We start from the raw sequence: 19,812 nt of genomic DNA, 5'->3' as shown, positions 1-19,812 counted from the left end.
TTAGCTATTGGTACACTTTGAGTAGATTTATGTCTTGTCAATACTGTATGAAAAGTATAATTATTTGAGTTTCAACTTCTTGCGGATGAGAAGCAAAAAAATGACACAAAAAAAGTTTGATATAACAATCGAGTAATTAAAATTGCGATACCAAAAAAAAAACCAGAAAGTTTAATGAGATCATTTAGAGATAATACAGTTTGCGTATACGATAGCGGATAAGAGATGTAAATGGAAAAAGGCGATGCCAATGATATGGAAATATGCCATTGCAAATGTTGTTTCCTAATCATATCTGGTGCTCTGGCTACATTTGAGGCTTATTCTAGATTCTAGTGGTGAATTTCATTCCCCAATTTCACGTAATATAGTCGATTGAAAGCATCATTGCTAGTCAGTTTTAGGGAGGACGTTAACCCAATTCAGTAACAATAAATTGCCTCAATTATTTGTCATCAGGGCTACTAACGTACTTGCACATAATTTGAATTTGCAAGTTGCTAATTATTTCTAATACGTTTCCTAACTCAAGCAGACTGCAATCGTTTTAGTGAAGAAAAAACAATAAAAACAAGAAGAACAGAATATTTTAAACTTTAAACACGTGAAGAGATGCAACCATAAACAAAAAATTAACCGAAACTTCCCTAGATTTAGGCTGATTCATGCATTATCATCGGCATTGCTTAAAATACTGAACATCACCCAATTAAGCAATGCCACATACAAAAAAAACAAAAATGCAACAAAAAGAAAAAGTTCACCGTGGCTCCCGCCGAAAATTTAAAGTCTTTATCTAGAGCTTGGAAGTTCATGAATTACTCAATTGGTAGTATTTAAATGCTGTATAATCTTCTTAAGTCTCTAATAAATGGACTTATATTTCTTTTCTGACAAATTTGACTAAGTATAAACTTGATAATATAGTACCTGAAGTCATCTCTCACAATCCAATATATAAACTCAGTAAAATGACCACAAACAATACCTGTTGGTTATGGGGGTTTTGCCTAAATGAATATCAACCAAGTAAATTATTCTCCAACACTATTAGTTACTGTATTCGGGAATTTTTCAATGGCCTGACTATTCTTGAATATTTTTTWAWTTTTCAACTTTTCAACAACTTTAAACTATTTAGACCACCATACATATACTAATACTCAAAATTATCGGGGAAAGTAAAGTTTCAAACCTTTAGACAACACTCAAAACCAAATCTGAGAAACTAAAATGAACAAAAATGACTAAAGCAAAAATAAAAAATGAAGATGAAAAGCACTGAAATACTAACCAAGGGTTTAAATTTTGTTGGTGAAATAGTAATACCAGAAATTAGATACTATCAATCCTAACCCTTGGCAGTAATGTATTTGCTTCACGATTTATTTAGGTTGCGTATGGCTCAAATCAAATCTTTAAGAACATGTTAATTAGTCTGATAATGGGTATTACTTTAATATTGCTTTTTACACCTATACTACATTATCGATTAACATGATCTGCATTATTATATTTAATAGCAATGCCACGTTGAAATCGAAGTTAGCTGAAGTCATGTAACTATTTTTTGTCATATTTCTAATTCATTCCATTTGGTAATCTACGTTTTCCAAAATATAATAGAGAAACCAAATACCAAGAAAAAAAGGAATTTTAAACAGTTTAAAACGGGTAGGAAAAAAAACTTCCCCCTTATTTTGCTTCGTTAATAACGTGGCACAACAATAGATTACTCAACTGGTCACGAGTAGATTATCAGTTCAACAATAGTTTCTCTTGCAATAGGTCCTCAGTGAACAGTCTTGAAGAATATAATAGCTGTTAAGATCACAATTATAAAACCTCGAAGGTCTTCAGTATTGAAAATAATCTGGAATGAGCAATTGAGATTTGCTTCTCTACAACCGCGATTCTTAATGCAAGATTCCACCTCTATGTACATCAAATCCATACTGAATTTTACGATTAAATGCATTAATCTTGCCTTATACTCTGACCAATGTATTCATTCGCCTTGTTTGTGGCTTATTTACGAAATTCCTGGGCGATCATAATGGTTGCTTTTCTCATAAATCGTAAATCTTACACTTTCTTTTATTCTGACACAAAACAAAGGTAGTTCAAGAAAGCAAAAGAAGACGTAAAGAGTATGACGCAAGGAACTAAATGTTTTGTTGAAGTAATTTGAACAACCACAATGGTGGTAGTATCACCATTCTTAGAACACCGAGTCCGCCTCTGCTGCAAAATTGACTAAAAAAAAAGAAGCGCTATTTCAACTATACCTTTCAGCGAAGGAAAAATGCCATAGACTAAAGTATTTTTTCAAACGGAAATATCGACCCCCAAAAAGGGCATGAAACTATACCATTTCAACTTTCAATATTGTCGGAGAAATTCTATGGTAACATTTTCTTTCTTTGTTCATGAGACTGTAGCATATGTCACCTGAAAAACACTTCTCTTTTTTTAAAGTTATCTGGTCCCACAGGATAAACTTTTGCCAATGTATCCAGATTGCAACGGAAACAGATCGAATGTTAATTCAAGTCTGAATCAACCACCATTACCTTCAATAAACTAAAACACGTATAATTCGCATTTGTCAAATTGCAACAACAAACAAGCAAACAATAATAGAAAAAAGCTAATCCAATAAAAAAACATGTTGTAAAAGTATAATAATTTCATCTACTCCCAATATCATTGTTTTTGTCGTTGTTGTTGCTAATGATAATTTTAGTAGCACTTTTCTAATTGGGTTTTGTGGAATTTCCCTTCTATTCCCTGTAAAAAAATGTTTCGGGTGCTAAATGTGCAAATGTGTAAAATAATACTATCTTTAGTTATTCAATTCAGTTTCATAACCAATCCATTTACCTCCCTATTCTCATCCTTGCTTATACAGAGTAATATATCTTATAGTCAGTATGTAGATTCATCCTTTCTTTGCTCTGCAAATGAAAAAAAAAAAAAAACGTTTTTACCCAACAAAGGTTTGCCGTAAACGGAATGAGCTTATTTTTAATAAGTATTCTTCTAAAAAGTCATTAGATTGCCTGTTCTCTTTCCCTTAAACTGCAAAAGTAATATCATCCCCAGTTGTTGTTTTTTTCTTTTTTGCTTTTCCGATTTCATTAAAATAATAATTTATATTCTCTGCTTGGATATCAAATGCATTAAATTGTCATTATGTAAAATGACAAGTTTTCACTTTAATGCATGTAATCATTTCATTTCCATACTTTGGTTGTTTTGTCAAAAATCCCCTTAATAGATCGATAGGTTTCTTTCTAGACCATTGTGAACTCATATCGATTCTTGCATTAAAGATTTCGTCTATGTATAAATCAAATACTAAAACTTAAACATTATGACAAAGATAATGGGATTTTGGGTTTAAAATGTTGGGTGCCATAATTCCGAAAAGAAATAAAAGAAAAAAAAATTTGAAAACTAGTTCTGAGTATCAAGGGTTATAAAAACTAACCCTATACATTTGGCTAAGTTCAGGTATAGCGGGCTAAATATTGAACATAATATTCCTCTAGTTTAAACTGAAAACTGCAATCCCAATATCTTAAATTCTATTTGTCATCGGAATGGAAATTTCAAGTATTCTCTCGATGTACAACTTCTTATTGTCCAATTGTCATCTAAACTCCAAAACAAGAATTCAGTTTTTTATTTTCCATTTTTTGCAATCAGCAATTATGCTTTTAGATGGAACACATGGAACTAAAGCAAAATATGTTTGGGGCTATTGCAAAACAACAAACAACACGAAACCTTATTTCGAATATATAAATACAGCCTAGTAATACTCTCCCAGATCTTTTAGTTAAATTTCCAATTGTATTATCAACAACAATTAACAACAGCTGTTTTCAAAAACAAAAATGATAATCTTTCGGAAATCTTTTTTCACTTTTTGGCTTTTGCTTAATTCTGTCTTAGCTCTTGTTATCACTCAAAACAGAGTCGATCGTGGTACTCTTGACCTTAGCGTTGGAGACATCACCATCAATTCTGGAGCTTCTTGGTCAATTATCAACAATGCTATATCAACCCTTGTTGGAAGTTTAACTGTTCAGCCCAATGCTGGTCTTTACATTACCCTGACTTCACCCCTTTTGTCACTTCAAGTCACATTAACTTCTTTGCTTAGCACAATTCAAAACAATGGTATTATTGCGTTCAATTCCCTGCCTTCCTTAACATCGTCCACATATAATTTAGTTGGTTTATCCCTTGTCAACACTGGAGAAATGTATTTTTCTGCTTCTGGTGTTTTACCTAGTGTTATGGCTCTTACTGCTGCATCTTGGTCAAACAGTGGATTGATGGCATTTTATCAAAATCAAAGAAGTTCTGGTGTTGTTAGTCTTGGGACACCATTAGGTTCAATAACCAATAATGGTCAAATCTGTTTGAATAACGAAGTCTACCAACAGACCACCAGCATCAATGGTTCTGGTTGTTTCACTGCCAATCGTGACTCGACAATATATATTGCCAATGTATTGTTACCAGTTTCCACATCGCAAAATTTTTATTTGGCTGACAGCCAATCTTCCATAATTGTTCAAGCTATTTTAACCCCTCAAGTGTTCAATGTCTATGGGTTTGGTAATGGTAATATGGTCGGGGTTACTCTTCCGTTGCTTGGTAATATATTGAATCCAGCATATAGTTATAATCCATCCACAGGTATTTTAAGATTGAGAAATCTTTTGGTGTATCAAGATTTTAATATTGGTCCTGGTTATAATCCTAGTTTATTTCTGATCGTTACTGACAATGGTGCTGGTCTTCCCTCAACAATACTCGGTTCGGTTTCTTATAGTGGTCCTGTTCCACCAAGAGCTTTACCCGCATCTTGTAAGATTGCTTGTAAACCCGTGCCTACCGCGCCAGGAACTAATCCAACCGAGTACACGACCACAATAACAACAACAAATTCTGCTGGTAAGCCATTGACAGAAACTGGTGTGGTTGATATTCTGACTGATAGTAACGGATCATGGTTCTCAAGTACTACAATCTTTCCAACTTCGTCGTCAAGTAGTAGCAGTAGCAGCACTGTTTCTTCAACTGCTCCGTCATCCTCAAGCACCAAACCTTCATCCAGTAGCCAACCATCTTCTACTCCACCACCATCTTCAAGTAGTAAAGCATCATCAACTACTCCAAGCTCTAGTAGTCAATCGTCTTCAACTACTCCAAGCTCAAGCAGTAAGCCTTCCTCAACTGTACCACCAACTGGCAGCAGTCAGTCATCTTCAACTATCCCAAGTTCCAGTACTCAACCTTCTTCTACTGCTCCATCATCTTTAAGTTCTCCATCTTCTTCTACTACTCCAAGCTCCAGCAGTCAATCTTCATTTTCTGCTCAAAGCTCTATTGGCCAGACATCGTCTTCTACTGTATCTTCGTCGAGTAGTCAACCATCGTCTTCCCAGCCATCAAGCAGTCAGTCTTCATCCGCTACTACAAGTTCCAGTAGTCAGTTTTCTTCAAGTGCCCCACCGTCAAGTACACAATCTCTGTTTACTGCTGAAAGCTCCAATAGTCAATTATCATCAACTACACCTAGTTCAAGTACTGAAGCTTCATCTACAGTTCCAAGTTCTAGTAGCCAATTGTCTTCGAGTGTTCCACTTACAAATAGTGTGTCATTGTCCAGTGTTTCAAGTTCCGATAATGGATCCTCCTCAGCAAGCTCACCTTCAAGTAGTCAATCATCAATTGCCTCGACAGCTGAGTCTTCGTCTACTTTTCCAAGCTCAAGTGACCAACAATCCTCATCTATTCAATCACCAAGTAGTCAAGAGTCTTCGGTATCTCTGACTCCAACTAGCAGCTTGCAATCTTCAACTAATACCATATCAAGTAGTCAAGACTCTTCCTCATTCTCACCAACAACTAGTGATAATTCGTCAACTAACTCGGCTTCATCATTATCAACACTCAGTAGTTCAGATACATCAGTATCTAATCCATCAACTAGTAATGTATCATCAACTGATAATACTCAATCTAGTGTTGCATCCGCAACACCAACAGATTCAGCAATTTCTGCTACTTCATCTGATATCACTACTGAATTCACCACTACCTGGGAAGTAACCAACAGTGATGGATCTGTTTCAACTGAGTCTGGTATTGTCAGTGAATCTGGTACCTCATTCACCACGATCACTACGTTCCCACCACCAACCACCTCATCTGATATCACTACTGAATTCACAACCACATGGGAAGTAACCAACAGTGATGGATCTGTTTCCACTGAGTCTGGTATTGTCAGTGAATCTGGTACCTCATTCACCACGATCACTACGTTCCCACCACCAACCACCTCATCTGATATCACTACTGAATTCACAACCACATGGGAAGTCACCAACAGTGATGGATCTGTTTCCACTGAGTCTGGTATTGTCAGTGAATCTGGTACTTCATTCACCACGATCACTACGTTCCCACCACCAACCACCTCATCTGATATCACTACTGAATTCACAACCACATGGGAAGTCACCAACAGTGATGGATCTGTTTCCACTGAGTCTGGTATTGTTAGTGAATCTGGTACTTCATTCACCACTATCACTACTTTCCCACCACCAACCTCATCTAGTGTTGCTGCCGATGTTACTACTGAATTCACAACCACATGGGAAGTCACTAACAGTGATGGATCTGTTTCCACTGAGTCTGGTATTGTCAGTGAATCTGGTACTTCCTTCACCACGATCACTACCTTTGAACTTCCGGTTGTATGTAAGAGAGATGATATTTCATGTGGACCTGCAACCTCAGCAACAAATTCGGACACTGCAGCACAAGATCCCACAAGTGATGCCACTGCAATTGAATCTGAATTCACAACCACTTGGACTACCACCAACTCTGATGGTTCTGTTGAAACTAATTCTGGTGTTGTCAGTCAATCTGGTTCTTCCCTCACCACCATCACCACATTTGCACCAGACGCTACTTCAGAGTACACCACCTCTTGGACCACTACTAATTCCGACGGCTCAGTTGCTACTAACTCTGGTGTTGTTAGTCAATCCGGTACCTCATTCACCACTATTACTACCTTTGAACCTCCGGTTGTATGTAAGAGAGATGATATTTCATGTGGACCTGCAACCTCAGCAATGAATTCGGACACTGCAGCGCAACAACTAACAAGTGGCATGACTGCAACCGAAACTGAGTTTGCATCTACGTGGGTAGTCACAAAGTCGGATGGATCGGTCTTTACTGAGTCCGGTATTGTCGGTCAATCAGGTACATCATTTACCACATTGACTACTTTTGCTCCAACTACTTCATCTGGCGCTGTTCAAACTGAATACACATCAACTTGGGAAGTCACTAATACTGATGGATCAGTGTCTACGAAATCCGGTATTATCGACCAGTCGGGTACATATTTTACCACATTGAGTACGTTTGCTCCAACTACCATTTCTGGTGCTATTGAAACTGAATTTACATCAACATGGGTAGCTACAGATACTGATGGTTTAGTGTCCACTAAGTCTGGTATTGTTAGTCAATCAGGTACATCAATCGCTACGTTGACAATTTTCCCAGAACCAGCTGGTACAGTATATCCTGTGACCACTTTATTCACCACAGAGTATGTCACTACTTGTCCTAATGGAGAATTGTCTACTGCTACAGGTGTAGTTGTGGTTAGTACGGATTCTAAAGGTATTGAACAAACCGTTACATCAGTTGTCCCATCTACTGTGTATACTAAAGAAACAGTGACTTCTATAATAACTCATTGTATCAAGAATAAGTGTTTTGAAAGTACCACAACTTTGGTGAGTTCAGTTCCCTGTCCGACTCAAGTACCAGGTGTTTTTACGTCTACTGATAATGGCCATGGGGTACCTATCGCTAGTATAGATGTTACTACTGGGGCTGCTACTGTTTCTAATACAATTAAGGCTCAAGATTCTACTGGTTTTACTAGTGCTGGTAATGCAATCACAACTGCTATAACTGCTACTGGTGCAGTAACTACTTCTGTTGGTGGTCAAGGTTCTACTGATTATTCAAATGCTGGTAATACTATAGCTGCAGGTTCTGGCTCTGACTCTGGTTCTGGTTCTGGTTCTGGTTCTGGTTCTGGTTCTAGTTCTAATACTGTCGGCATTGTTAATCCTAAGGTTTCTTCTGCTGCCTCTGGTATTACTGTTGCTGCTGCTTCTGCTTCTGCTGGACAATCATGGCCATATTCTTCTGGTGGTTCTGGAAATGGTGTATTGCCTCTGGGTGCAAACAATGTTGGTTCAAATCAAACACCAACTGTAAGTGGAGGTAATAGTAATCCAAGCACAGTAACTGGTGCTGCTGTCGGTGCTGGTGGTGTTGTTAGTGGTTCTCCTTCGTATTCTGGCAACAGTCTTTTGATTTCATTTGTTTCAAGTCAATCCGGAGCTATTTCCAGTTCTACAGGAGTAACAATTCCTATTGCCACAGAAAATAGTGGATCTAAATTTTCAGTGGGCAAATCTGCGTTTATTGCTATCATTTTGACAACTTTCATTGGATTTATTTAATTTTAAAGTAAATGCTGTCCAAGCAGTATTTATTTGGTTGTTGTTTTACTATTTTCGGTGAGTATTTTGAATACTCGATTATTTTGATTACTTCATGGTTTGAGATTTTGCCACTTTTTTTTATTATTAGAAGAGAGCAAAGAGCTATTTTAGTTGATACTCTCTTTCCTACACATATACCTATACCCATTTTGTTTAAGAAATTGTATTATTTTTGGGGTGTTTATGTTTTTATTCTTTCTTGATATGTTTTTGTGTTTCTTTTTTCGAACCAGTGTTAATGCTTTTTTATTTTTATGTTTTCGGTGAAGAATTTTATATTTTTCTGTTTCGTTTTGTTATTATTATTACATAGTTTATGTTAATATAAATTTTTTTAAAATTATTAAAGTATAGATAGATTTTTGAATTCGCTTCAAGTAAAGGTGTATTTGACTCAACAGCAAAGAATAAAGTGGGAGAGAATGTTTAAGCCAAAATTGATGCGAAATAAGTTTAAATAAATATCAGTCAAATTTGAAAGAACAAAATTTTTTTTTGGTTAGCTTGTATGTTAATTGGTAGCAATTATCCTTTTTCTCTCCCCATCAATTACGACTCCTACTACCCCAGAAAAAAAAAAGAATTAGTGTCTCATTTACCGAAAACGGAACACTAATAATCTTATGGTCATTCCTGCATATAAACAAGCACAGCCAATATGGATAGCAACTACAACAACAAATATTATGCTAATAAACAATAGTAGTAGCAATTGATGGCTTGCTTATATAATTATTTACACATTTGGACTACTGTTATAATTATGGGTTAGTAACTAGCTGTTAGTAACTAGCTGTTAGTATTGAGCATAAGGCACTCCCCTGAATAATTTTATTCCTGTATATAATATACTTATAAGATCATTGCTTTTTTCTTTTTTTTTTTTCTTGTTTAACATACGTTTGATTATGAGTTTTTGTATTAGAAGTTGTCGAGAGGTGATATATCATGGGTGATGGTAATTGGGGGAGGGGGGGGACCATTTGTATATTCCTACCCATTTTTCCTTTTCAAGTCTTTGTTATGTCCTGATTGTATGTATTAAGCTCTTACTGTTGTTATTGTCGTTTGAGTATTCAATTTAGATAAAGTCAAATAATGGGGGATGTTAGTCTATTAGGAAGTTTAGTGCAACATCATTGTCTTCTTTTCTTTTCTTTTTATTTTTAGTTGATACGTTAGTTGGGTTGTTTTAATTAATTGTTGTAAATTGTCGAGGAAAATTTGATTCTCCCTCTCTCTCTACCACCCCGCTTTGATCATTTGTTTGGCACCAATCTTTTTTTTTTTTTATTTGACTCTAATATTCTTTATCTCTCTTTTTGACTTGACTGATTTTCTCTCCCTCCCCCTAATCACACACACTCTCTCCACTTTTTCTTTTTTTCTTTTTTGCTTTTAACAGCTAATTAATTAAATAACCTTCTTTTTATATCTCTAACAACCATTAATCAAATCAAGTCATGACTATAGATATAACTACTACAAAATCAGTTGGTGCTGGTCGTGGATCCACTGCTTTATCATCATCATCTTCTTCTTCTTCGGGTGAAGATACAATCAAACATGGTAGACTGGATTCTATCGATGAATCAACCCTTAATCAAGAAGGTTGTGCTTTAACTTCAACTATTTCCAATAGTAGCAATAATAGCAACAACAACAGTAACAATCATACATCTTATTTCAATAAAAGAAGGAAAAGTAAAGCTTCTGCTGAACATTTCAACACTGTTTATCATCAATATAACAAATGTTTCCAAAACTATTATCATTGCTATCAATATTTAAAACCAAATTGTCAATATGTTACTAGTGTTAAACCATCAGTTAATCATTGGCAATTACGTGATTTACTCAAGTTTAATCAATCAAACAATCAAGTGTATTATACTAAAGACGATGCCATTTACAGCTGTGATCTTGACAGTTTTAATGTTAACGAATATATTAAATTTAATTATTATCCTCGTTGTTTTGACCATGTTGATGATTATATTGTTACAGGAGGATTATTGACAACTTCATCAAAAATGTTTTCTTTAAATTTACAAAATTTAACTTATGATAGTCCAAATGCTACTACTAATACTAGTGGCAGTACCAATTACTATAATAATAACACTATTAATAGCTTGTCATCAGCTTCTATCAGAAGAGTTTCCAAGGGGTTGTTTTCATTTTATAATCCTGAATTAAAACAATTGAATACGGTTAAAGTTGGTGAAATGATCAATAATGATGTGACACTTTATAAATCGTCTAATAATCATTTCCAATCGTACATTTGTAATAATGATACTTTTCTATATTGTCTTGATATAAATCAATCTGAATTCAAATGTTTAAATAAGATTAATTGTGAACCAAACACTAGTTTGAATAATGTGGTAAAAAACCCTCAATCAGAAAAGATTTTAACTGCTACTGGTGATTCGAGTCTGATTTTTTTAATTGACCCCACTATGGGGAAAGTGGTCAAGACGATTGATTCCAAACAAGATTCAGGATTCACTTGTGCTTATCATTCTTCAGGGATGGTGTTTAATACCGTACATCAAAATGGAGTTTCATTGATTTATGATCTTCGAATGATGAAAGATGTTGTACAAATCCATTCAACAAGACCTGGTCATCAATCAGGAGCATTTAGAGCTGCAAAATTTTCTAATGATTTGAATGATTTATTGATTATATCTGAACATGTTGGTAGAGTCCACATCATTGATTTAAGAAAATTGAATAACGTTGACGATCATCAAGTTATTGTTTTACCGGCAGCATTAAATGAATATATCGATAATGATGAAGCTGATCCGGATAAACAAAGAGAGCAACTGGAATTCAATAAGCCATTAGTTTATGATTATTTATATGCCAAAAATAACAAACTTTTCAACACATCACAACACTCATCCTCATTAATGTTGTCAACATCCTCATCATCTAGTTCTACTTCAACTTCATCAGCAATGGTTAATATTAGTTACTCACCAACATCACGTTGTGAAGATCTGTATCAACAATCAAGTCGTCATCTCCACGGTGAATTAGAATTACTGGGGATTGAATTTACTGATGATTCTAAAATTTTAATTGGTTGTCAAGATTCAGGTATGTTAGTATGGGATGTTAATAGCATAGCCAGAAGAAGTATTGGTAGTTGTGATTTCGTCTAGCCTTGCGTTGCAAAAACAACAAACCCCAAAATACCAAAAAACTCACAAAACTAAAAAAAAAATAAGTAAGTAAGTAAGTAATGATTTTTTAATTTTAATGCAAAGTATCTAATGAATGTTTTTCATACAGAGAACGTATAGTAGTTGATCTATGAAATTGGAGCTCAAGAGCAAACAAATACAAGACATGTATGTATTTGTTTATCACCAAATTAAATACAACCAATAACTTAGTGTAGTGGTGCCGTGATGGTTGCAAATATCTCATTTCTATTCAAAAATCTTGAAAAATCAAAATTTCTGTGACGTAAGAAATATCTATTTGGACCGAACTATCTCTTCTCTCTTGCTGTCTCGATATGATTAATACTTTTAAATTAACTTACTAAATGCTACTTATAGAATAGCTCAAGGTAGATTAGTAGATGGCTGGTACGTAGGAGAGAGAAAGAGAAATTTGTCGTTTTTTTTAAAAAAAAATTTATATACATAAAATAACACACGAACTCTATACATATACATATATCACTACTATTACTACTTTATTCTTTATAAACAAAAAAAAACAATAATAATAATAATAATAAGTGATAAGTAATAAATATCACAACTTTCAATAAACAATACACTCGACAAGTCCTTTAGTTTTGTTCATCTTGCTTGTAGTTGGATTAAATTTAGTTGAAGTTTTTGAGTTATTGAATTCTTTTTTTTTTCGTATTTTTTTTATCAAGCTATTTTTTTTTTCAATTTTTAATAGATATATTATATATAAGGTTCATTTATCTTTCCAATTAAATATACATGGGTACTTTTTTTTATAGGGTTTTCTTATTTTTTTTTATAATGGTGATTTATTATTCATTATTATGCTCTTTTGAAGGATATCATTCTGAATCAAACAACAACATCATCATCAACGACGCTAATAAACTCTGGAAATTCAAGAATGTTTAACTTCTTTTCTTTTTTTTTAAAGTTTTCATAAATAAATTAAATGCTTATATCTTAGATATTGTAAATGTTTGAGAGGGAGGAGGGGGAAGGGGAGTTAATTATCAGGTACTAACCATTGTTGATAATTATCTTTAACTCTTAATTTAACATCTTCTAATTTAACATCGTTATTTTCATCAATTTCTTTACCATAATTGATTTCTAAATTCTGACATGATTTGATACTTTCCAAAATAATCTTATCATAATTATCATTAGTAGTAGTAGTGACATTAGTTTCTTCTTTCTCTTCACCTTCTTTCTTTTCCTTTTCTAATCCATTCAATAATCCATTAATAATAATCTTGACACGTTTGAAATCTAAAATTAATTTCAAATTAACCCATCCTTCATTATCCATATTTTTTCTAAGATATAAATCTTTAATCAAATTTTCTAAGGAAAAATAATAGTCAATTTGTTGAATTAATGCTTGTTGAGGATCTTGTTTAGGTGAAATTGGTGGAGGAATTTGTTGTGGTGGATATTGTTGATGTTGAAGGTGTTGTTGAAGATGTTGATGAGGTATTGGGAATGGTTGGGCTGGTATTCCTGGAACTCCAGGAAGGGTATGAGGTGGGAATGGTATAAATGGAATTGGTGTCATCATTGGGTTATTACTGTTGTTGTTGTGACGATATCCACCATTACGATAATTGCCGTTACTATTGTGGTTGTTATTATTTCGGTTATTTCTGTATTGTCCACCATTATTGTTTCTATACGGACGGTTMCCCCATTACCATTGTTATTGTTCACGTTATATTGGAAATTGGGTGGGTATGGTTGAGGTTGGAAAAATCCAACATTTTGTGGATTAAATGCTTGTTGATTTTGTGAATGTGGTTGATTGTTGTTGTTAGTGTATCTTTTTTGATATTGTCCGTTATAATTACCATTCTGTTGGTTGTTGTTAAAACGTTTCTTTGGTTGCCCGTTAGAGTTAAAACGTTGTTGTGGTGGTTGCTGTGATTGTTGTTGAGCGTGTGGTTGAGATTCTTGGGGAGTTGATTGTTCAGAAGATTCTTCTTCCTGTTGTTGTTCTTGATGTTGTTGTTGTTGTTCAGCAGAAACAGTGGAAGTAGAAGTAGTATCAGCAGACGAAGCAGGTGCTTGAGTTTGGTCTTTGGCGTTACTATCTTTCTTATCAGTCGTCACAGATCCATTAGCAGAAGATGTGTTTGCGTCAGAAGATTTGATTGATTCCTTATTAGCACTTTCTTCACCTTTATCATCTCTTTTCTTAGACCCAGATTTTTGGTGATGATGTTGATTATTGTTGGTGTTCTTTTTTCTATTTCTGTTGTGTTTTTGATTATGGTTACCACCACTACCACTACTATTTCTTGAACTTGGTAATATCACTTTAGCATTGATTGGAACCCATTTGTTAGTAATTGGTTTAATGAATTTTTGTGATTGTGGTTTACTAGTAGGTTGTTCTCCTAATAATGGAGCCTTATCAGGGGCAGGCCATTTTTTATCATCAACTGACAATTCTTTAACACCAGCAGTTACATCACCCCAAACAGATTTTGAAGGTACAGGTGCTGGAGCTAAAGTTTTCTTTGAAGGTTTGGAAGGTGAAGGTGCAGATTCTGTTGTTGAAGAAACTTTGTTTGATTCTTTAGTTGAATCTTCTTCATTTGTGGATTCCTTAGAAGCTTCTTTTTCAACGGGTTCACTAGATACAGATGTTGATTTTGAGGTTGGTTTTGATTCAGAAGAAGCTGCTGGAACAGAAGGAGATGGTGAAGTTCCAATGGCAGCCACATTAGCATATGAAACTGGAGAAGTCATTTGGAAATCTTTGAACGTTGTTTAAACCTTAATTGAAAGTTATGTATAATGCAATTGTGAGGAAACAGAGGGGGAAGGGGGAAACGAAGGGAAAGATAGTCCGAATGATATATCAAAATTTAATTGAATAATAAATAAAAAAACAAAAAAAAGGAAGCCAGTAACAGGAATAGGAACAGAAACAAAATAAAACAAAAAGATTAACCAAAAATAAAATGGAAGAATAATTAAGTCTTGGTTATTAGTTTTTGTTGTTGATTGTTGTAGAAGTTGGAATAGAAAAAGGGAAAAAAAAATTTTTTGTAAGAGAAAATTTTTCACTAAAAAAAAAATTTTTTTTTGGTTTCAATGTTGTGTGTATGTGTGTGTGTGTGTGCGTGTGTAAGTAAGTTATATATTTTTTTGGGCCTTAGTTCCCTTTTGTTTATTAATATTTTGTTCCCTACCTATCTTCCTACCTTCCTCCCATTTCTCACTCGATCGTTTTTAATCCTCGTGAAATTAAATTTTTACATACAAAATACTGCATATAAGGATAGACCCGAGTGAATTTTTTGATTTTTTTTTTAGGTTTTTTGCATTTTCTACTCTCATCTTATTTTCAGGTTATGTATTAACAAACAATCTTTCTTTCACTTGAATGATATAAATTATTCAATAAATTTAGTATTTTGTCGTAATTAGCTCAAATATTTTTGATAATTGATCTATAGAGCACAGTTATAAATTAAATCCCTCAAAATTTTGGAAAATAATTCGCTCACCAATTAACTAGTGGGGATTTTTCTTTTTGTCACGTGATCTGGACAACCAATATGTTTTCTGGTGTCAACCTATTAGATTTTTGTAGTTTTGATTTGATATGGTTTTACCCTCTTCTATGGTAATGTTGCATGATTATGTGGTATCTTGAGTTGGATGTATTGATAGAACAGGTTCACTTAGTTTCTATTATGTGGGTACTGCAAATTGTTTGTAAAGTTCTCTTTCTCTTTTTTTGGGCACTTGCCATGTAGTGTACTAAAGTACGAAGAATCTGTTGCCATATGTTCAGAAGAGATGTTTAAAGACCTATTCATTATTCAATTGTGATTGCTATATGAGGATACATAGTGTAATTGATAAAGCAATACAGTTTTTTTGGTATTAATCTCGATACAAATCTTATAAAACGCTTGTCCCCCACTCGACAATTAACACTCTAACTACATTATGTACTAATAATACCTTCATGGGCTTAATAGTTGCGAATCAATCATCTTTGAAATTGCGGATAAATCTTTATAGCTGTAGTGAGTCAAGTTTTATCCAAATTGCACATACATCTGTACATCGCGATATCCATTTACCCCATACAGGAAATTTATAATAATATTGTTGTTTGTTGTTGAACCACACACTTTCCATTTTACATATTAAAAATTTGGAGAGTCAAAGAAGAAAAAAAAAAGGCACTCCTGTAATTATTGTTGTTGTTGGTTATTTGGAAGTCCCAATTTATTGTTATCGATCTTCCTTTTTTCATTACATTTATCTATATATTTCTATTTATCAATGTCAATCATCACCAATCCGTTATATCGTCCACTTTTTGAAGTTCTTAAATCTGCCAGAAATGGTATTGTTTATGGGGGTAAATTAAGATTTCTGCATGCACTAGTGATAAACTTATTATATCGATCGGGACCCATAGTGCCTCGTTTAAAATCAGTATTGGAAGCCACCAAAGACCATGCTCAAGTGTTGGCTGCATTTGCTATTATATATAAGGCATGTGTGATGATATTGAAACAAGATGCATTTTTGGGTGATAAAAACCTTGGATTAATCAAATTTATCGCAGGGAGTTTTGGATCATGGATTGTTTATTCTCAACATTTCAATTTTTTCCATGGTGGTATAACTCATCAAATCACATTGTATTGTTTCAGTAGAGTGGTTTTAGCATTGAGTAAAATTCTTTTAGATAAATATTTAAATTGCTTCCAACCAGGATTCAGAAATTATCAAGGAGAATTGATCCATTACAAAGATTTAAATAATCAACAACAAAAGAAATTGAAAAATATTGTTTATAATAAACTGTGGAAATACTTTGCCGTATTGACATGGGGATTAGTGATGCTTATATATGATTATCAACCACAATACTTGCAAAGTTCTTTGCGTCATAGTATGGCCTACATTTATGATGTTGAAATGGATACTTGGTCTAATTGGCGAGAATTCTTGGGAGTTTAGAGATGACAAAAAAAGACATAGTTGATATACATAGAAGAAGAAGAAGAAGAAGAAATGGGCTACGCAATGAAATCTAGTTTTTCTTTTTGGTTTAGAAGGTGCTGGAGAAACATCAATTAATGTTTCTATATACTTTGTGCATGTGGGAGGGAAAGAAAATGTTTACGGACTACACAAAAGAAACCCTCCAGAAAGTTCAACTTGAGTTGAATTAGGTTGGAAAGAGGTTTGTATTTTCTTTGTCTTTTTCTCTTTGGGTTTGTCTGCTGGTTGCTAAATTGATTAATTAATTAATTTATTGCAACAAGTATCATAATCTTTAACCACGTTGAAGTATAACACTAAATAATCAACCACTGGGTGGTTTTAGATAGTTTTTTCTTTTTTTTGTTTCTTTTGAAATTTCTAGATCATCAATTAAATAAATGTAAAGTATAGTGAACTTAGTTTTGTATTGTTGTTATCTCTGTAGTTGTCGTATTCGTCATTGCCGTGGTAGTTTAACGAGTGTAAAGATTTCAACAACAATAAACAATATTCATTAAGCTATTGTTTAATTTTGTTTTCGTTTGTTTATTTAGTATTGAAGTGGTTATGATATAATAATTAGGTGGGTAGTTAGTGGTGGTAGTTTTCCCGATTTGTATTAGTAAGATTATTAAGGTTAAGTTATCCATATTCGGCCCAATTTAATGTGTTTGTATGCGTGCGTGCGTGTGTGCGTTGCCAACTTTTTTCTTTTTTGCCATTCAATATTAACATTAAATTGCGAACACGCTGTTAATTACAATCTTACTAATTTGATTGTCCCTTTCAGATTTCTTCTTTTTCATTTTTTTTTTTGGTGCGACACCGCCAGTATCGGTGGGAAATATTTCGCGGTGGACATTTTTGTGTGGGAGGCAAAATCTATTAATTGTTATGTGTGTATTCTCTGCTTATTAAAAAGTGCGCGTTGTCTATAATAATTCTTCATAGTAATCTTTTACCTACAAAGAAATTTTTCAACACCATTTTTTTTTTATATATATACGTGGATTTATATTTTTTTTAAGTCTCTTTATATTTTTTTTTTCTGAACTGATCTTTCTTCTTATTTGATTCCCAATTCCCATTTCCGAATCAAATATATCAATTTAATCAATCCCATTGATTCTTCAACATTCAAATATGAAATTTTGGACTTACTCAACTAAAGTGTTAGCTACTTTATTAGCTGTTGTCTCTATTACTCACGCCAGTGGTCCAACCGATGGTGACGCCGTTGCCGATCCAAACAGTGCTGTCGTTAAATTGACTTCAGAAAACTTTGCCTCCTTCATTGAAGAAAATCCATTGATTTTGGCCGAATTCTTTGCCCCATGGTGTGGTTACTGTAAAATGTTGGGACCAGAATATTCTAAAGCTGCTGATTCCTTGAATGAATCCCATCCAAAGATTAAATTGGCCCAAATTGACTGTACTGAAGATGAAGCCTTGTGTATGGAACATGGAATCAGAGGTTACCCAACTTTAAAAATCATTAGAGATGGTGATAGCAAAACTGCTGAAGACTATCAAGGTCCAAGAGAAGCTGCTGGTATTGCCGATTACATGATTAAACAGTCTTTACCAGCTGTTCAATTCCCTGAAACTTTTGAAGAATTGGATACTTTAATCGATGCTCAAACTAAACCATTTGTTTTACAAATCAATCCTACTGAAGATGGTAACGCAACTTTCAATAAAGTTGCTAATCAAAAGAGAAAAGATTACGTCTTTATTAATGTTGAAGATAAACAAATTATCAAAGATTTAAATAAAAAATTCAAGAATGTTGACATCACCGGTAAGAAACCAAGCTATTTGGTGGTCCAACCAAAACAATTTGATGAAGTTGCCAAATTTGATGGTAAGAAAATCGATGCTGAATCCTTGACTGAATTCATTGGTGTTGAAGCAGTTCCATACTTTGGTGAAATCAACCAAGACACTTATATGACTTATATGACTTCTCCATTGCCAATTGCTTACTATTTCTATAATAATGCTGAACAAAGAGAAGCCATTGCTGACGACCTTACCAAGTTGGGTAAGAAATACAGAGGTAAGCTCAATATTGTTGGTTTAGATGCTAGCTTGTTTGGTAGACACGCTGAGGTTATTAATATGGACCCAGAAGTTGTCCCATTGTTTGCCATTCATCATATTTCTGATAACAAGAAATTCGGAGTTAACCAAACTGATTACCCTGAAGGTCCATCATTCAAAGTCATTGAAAAGTTTGTTGCTGATTACTTTGCTGATAAATTGACCCCAATTATTAAATCAGAGCCATTACCAACAGAAGAAGAGAAGTCAGCTAATCCAGTAGTTAAATTAGTGGCCCACAATTACAAAGATGTTTTGGAACAAACCGATAAAGATGTTTTCGTCAAATACTATGCTCCTTGGTGTGGTCATTGTAAGAAATTGGCTCCAACTTGGGAAGAATTGGCTGAAATCTTTGGTTCTAATAAAGATGATGCTAAAGTTGTTGTTGCTGATATTGACCATACTAATAATGATGTTGATGTTCCATATAACATTGAAGGTTACCCAACTTTATTGATGTTCCCAGCTAATGGTAAAGTCGATGAAAAAACCGGAATTAGAGAACCAATTGTTTTCGAAGGTCCAAGAGAATTAGATACTTTGATCGAATTTATTAAAGAAAAAGGGGCATTGAATGTTGATGGTGCTGAATTGAAAGCTAAATTGGATGAACAAAAAGCTACTAAAGAAGATGAAGAAGTGGAAGAAGAAAAGGAAGAAGAAGAAGAAGAAGCTCCAGTTGAAGACAAAGAAAATGTTGAACACGATGAATTGTAGTTAACTAAAGAGTAAAATAGCTTATTTTTAAAAAAACGAAAACAAATATTATTATACTAGGTTTTTTTCTTCTTTTCTATATATAGTTAAAGAATAAGAAATATATAAAAAAA

At 33.8% G+C, this 19,812-nt stretch overlaps 5 protein-coding genes across 5 annotated transcripts; 4 read left to right on the top strand and 1 right to left on the bottom strand. All coding sequences in view use genetic code 12, as the record gives it.

The window, feature by feature from the left end:
* Window positions 1–3,902: 3,902 nt before the first annotated feature.
* RBR3 (Rbr3p) lies at window positions 3,903–8,591 on the top strand (the record flags this gene model as incomplete). The annotated part of the gene is made up of 1 exon (XM_706594.2): window positions 3,903–8,591. The coding sequence occupies one exon, from the start codon at window positions 3,903–3,905 to the stop codon at window positions 8,589–8,591; it is 4,689 nt and encodes a 1,562-aa protein (XP_711686.2).
* A 1,505-nt stretch (window positions 8,592–10,096) lies between these two features.
* On the top strand, window positions 10,097–11,812 carry CAALFM_C703280CA (uncharacterized protein; the record flags this gene model as incomplete). The annotated part of the gene is made up of 1 exon (XM_711855.2): window positions 10,097–11,812. One exon carries the CDS (start codon window positions 10,097–10,099, stop codon window positions 11,810–11,812), a length of 1,716 nt encoding a protein of 571 aa, XP_716948.2.
* Window positions 11,813–13,414: 1,602 nt separating this feature from the next.
* Window positions 13,415–14,608, bottom strand: CAALFM_C703270WA (uncharacterized protein; the record flags this gene model as incomplete). Its single annotated transcript, XM_711858.2, has 1 exon — window positions 13,415–14,608. The coding sequence occupies one exon, from the start codon at window positions 14,606–14,608 to the stop codon at window positions 13,415–13,417; it is 1,194 nt and encodes a 397-aa protein (XP_716951.2).
* A 1,554-nt stretch (window positions 14,609–16,162) lies between these two features.
* On the top strand, window positions 16,163–16,849 carry CAALFM_C703260CA (uncharacterized protein; the record flags this gene model as incomplete). Its single annotated transcript, XM_711859.1, has 1 exon — window positions 16,163–16,849. One exon carries the CDS (start codon window positions 16,163–16,165, stop codon window positions 16,847–16,849), a length of 687 nt encoding a protein of 228 aa, XP_716952.1.
* A 1,170-nt stretch (window positions 16,850–18,019) lies between these two features.
* Window positions 18,020–19,699, top strand: PDI1 (protein disulfide isomerase; the record flags this gene model as incomplete). The annotated part of the gene is made up of 1 exon (XM_711860.2): window positions 18,020–19,699. One exon carries the CDS (start codon window positions 18,020–18,022, stop codon window positions 19,697–19,699), a length of 1,680 nt encoding a protein of 559 aa, XP_716953.2.
* Window positions 19,700–19,812: the final 113 nt, after the last annotated feature.

Source organism: Candida albicans, chromosome 7 (genome assembly GCF_000182965.3).
Source record: "Candida albicans SC5314 chromosome 7, complete sequence".
Classification (NCBI taxonomy): domain Eukaryota; kingdom Fungi; phylum Ascomycota; class Pichiomycetes; order Serinales; family Debaryomycetaceae; genus Candida; species Candida albicans.
The sequence above is the reverse complement of the archived record's forward strand: the minus strand, read 5'-3'. Positions and strand labels throughout refer to the sequence as shown.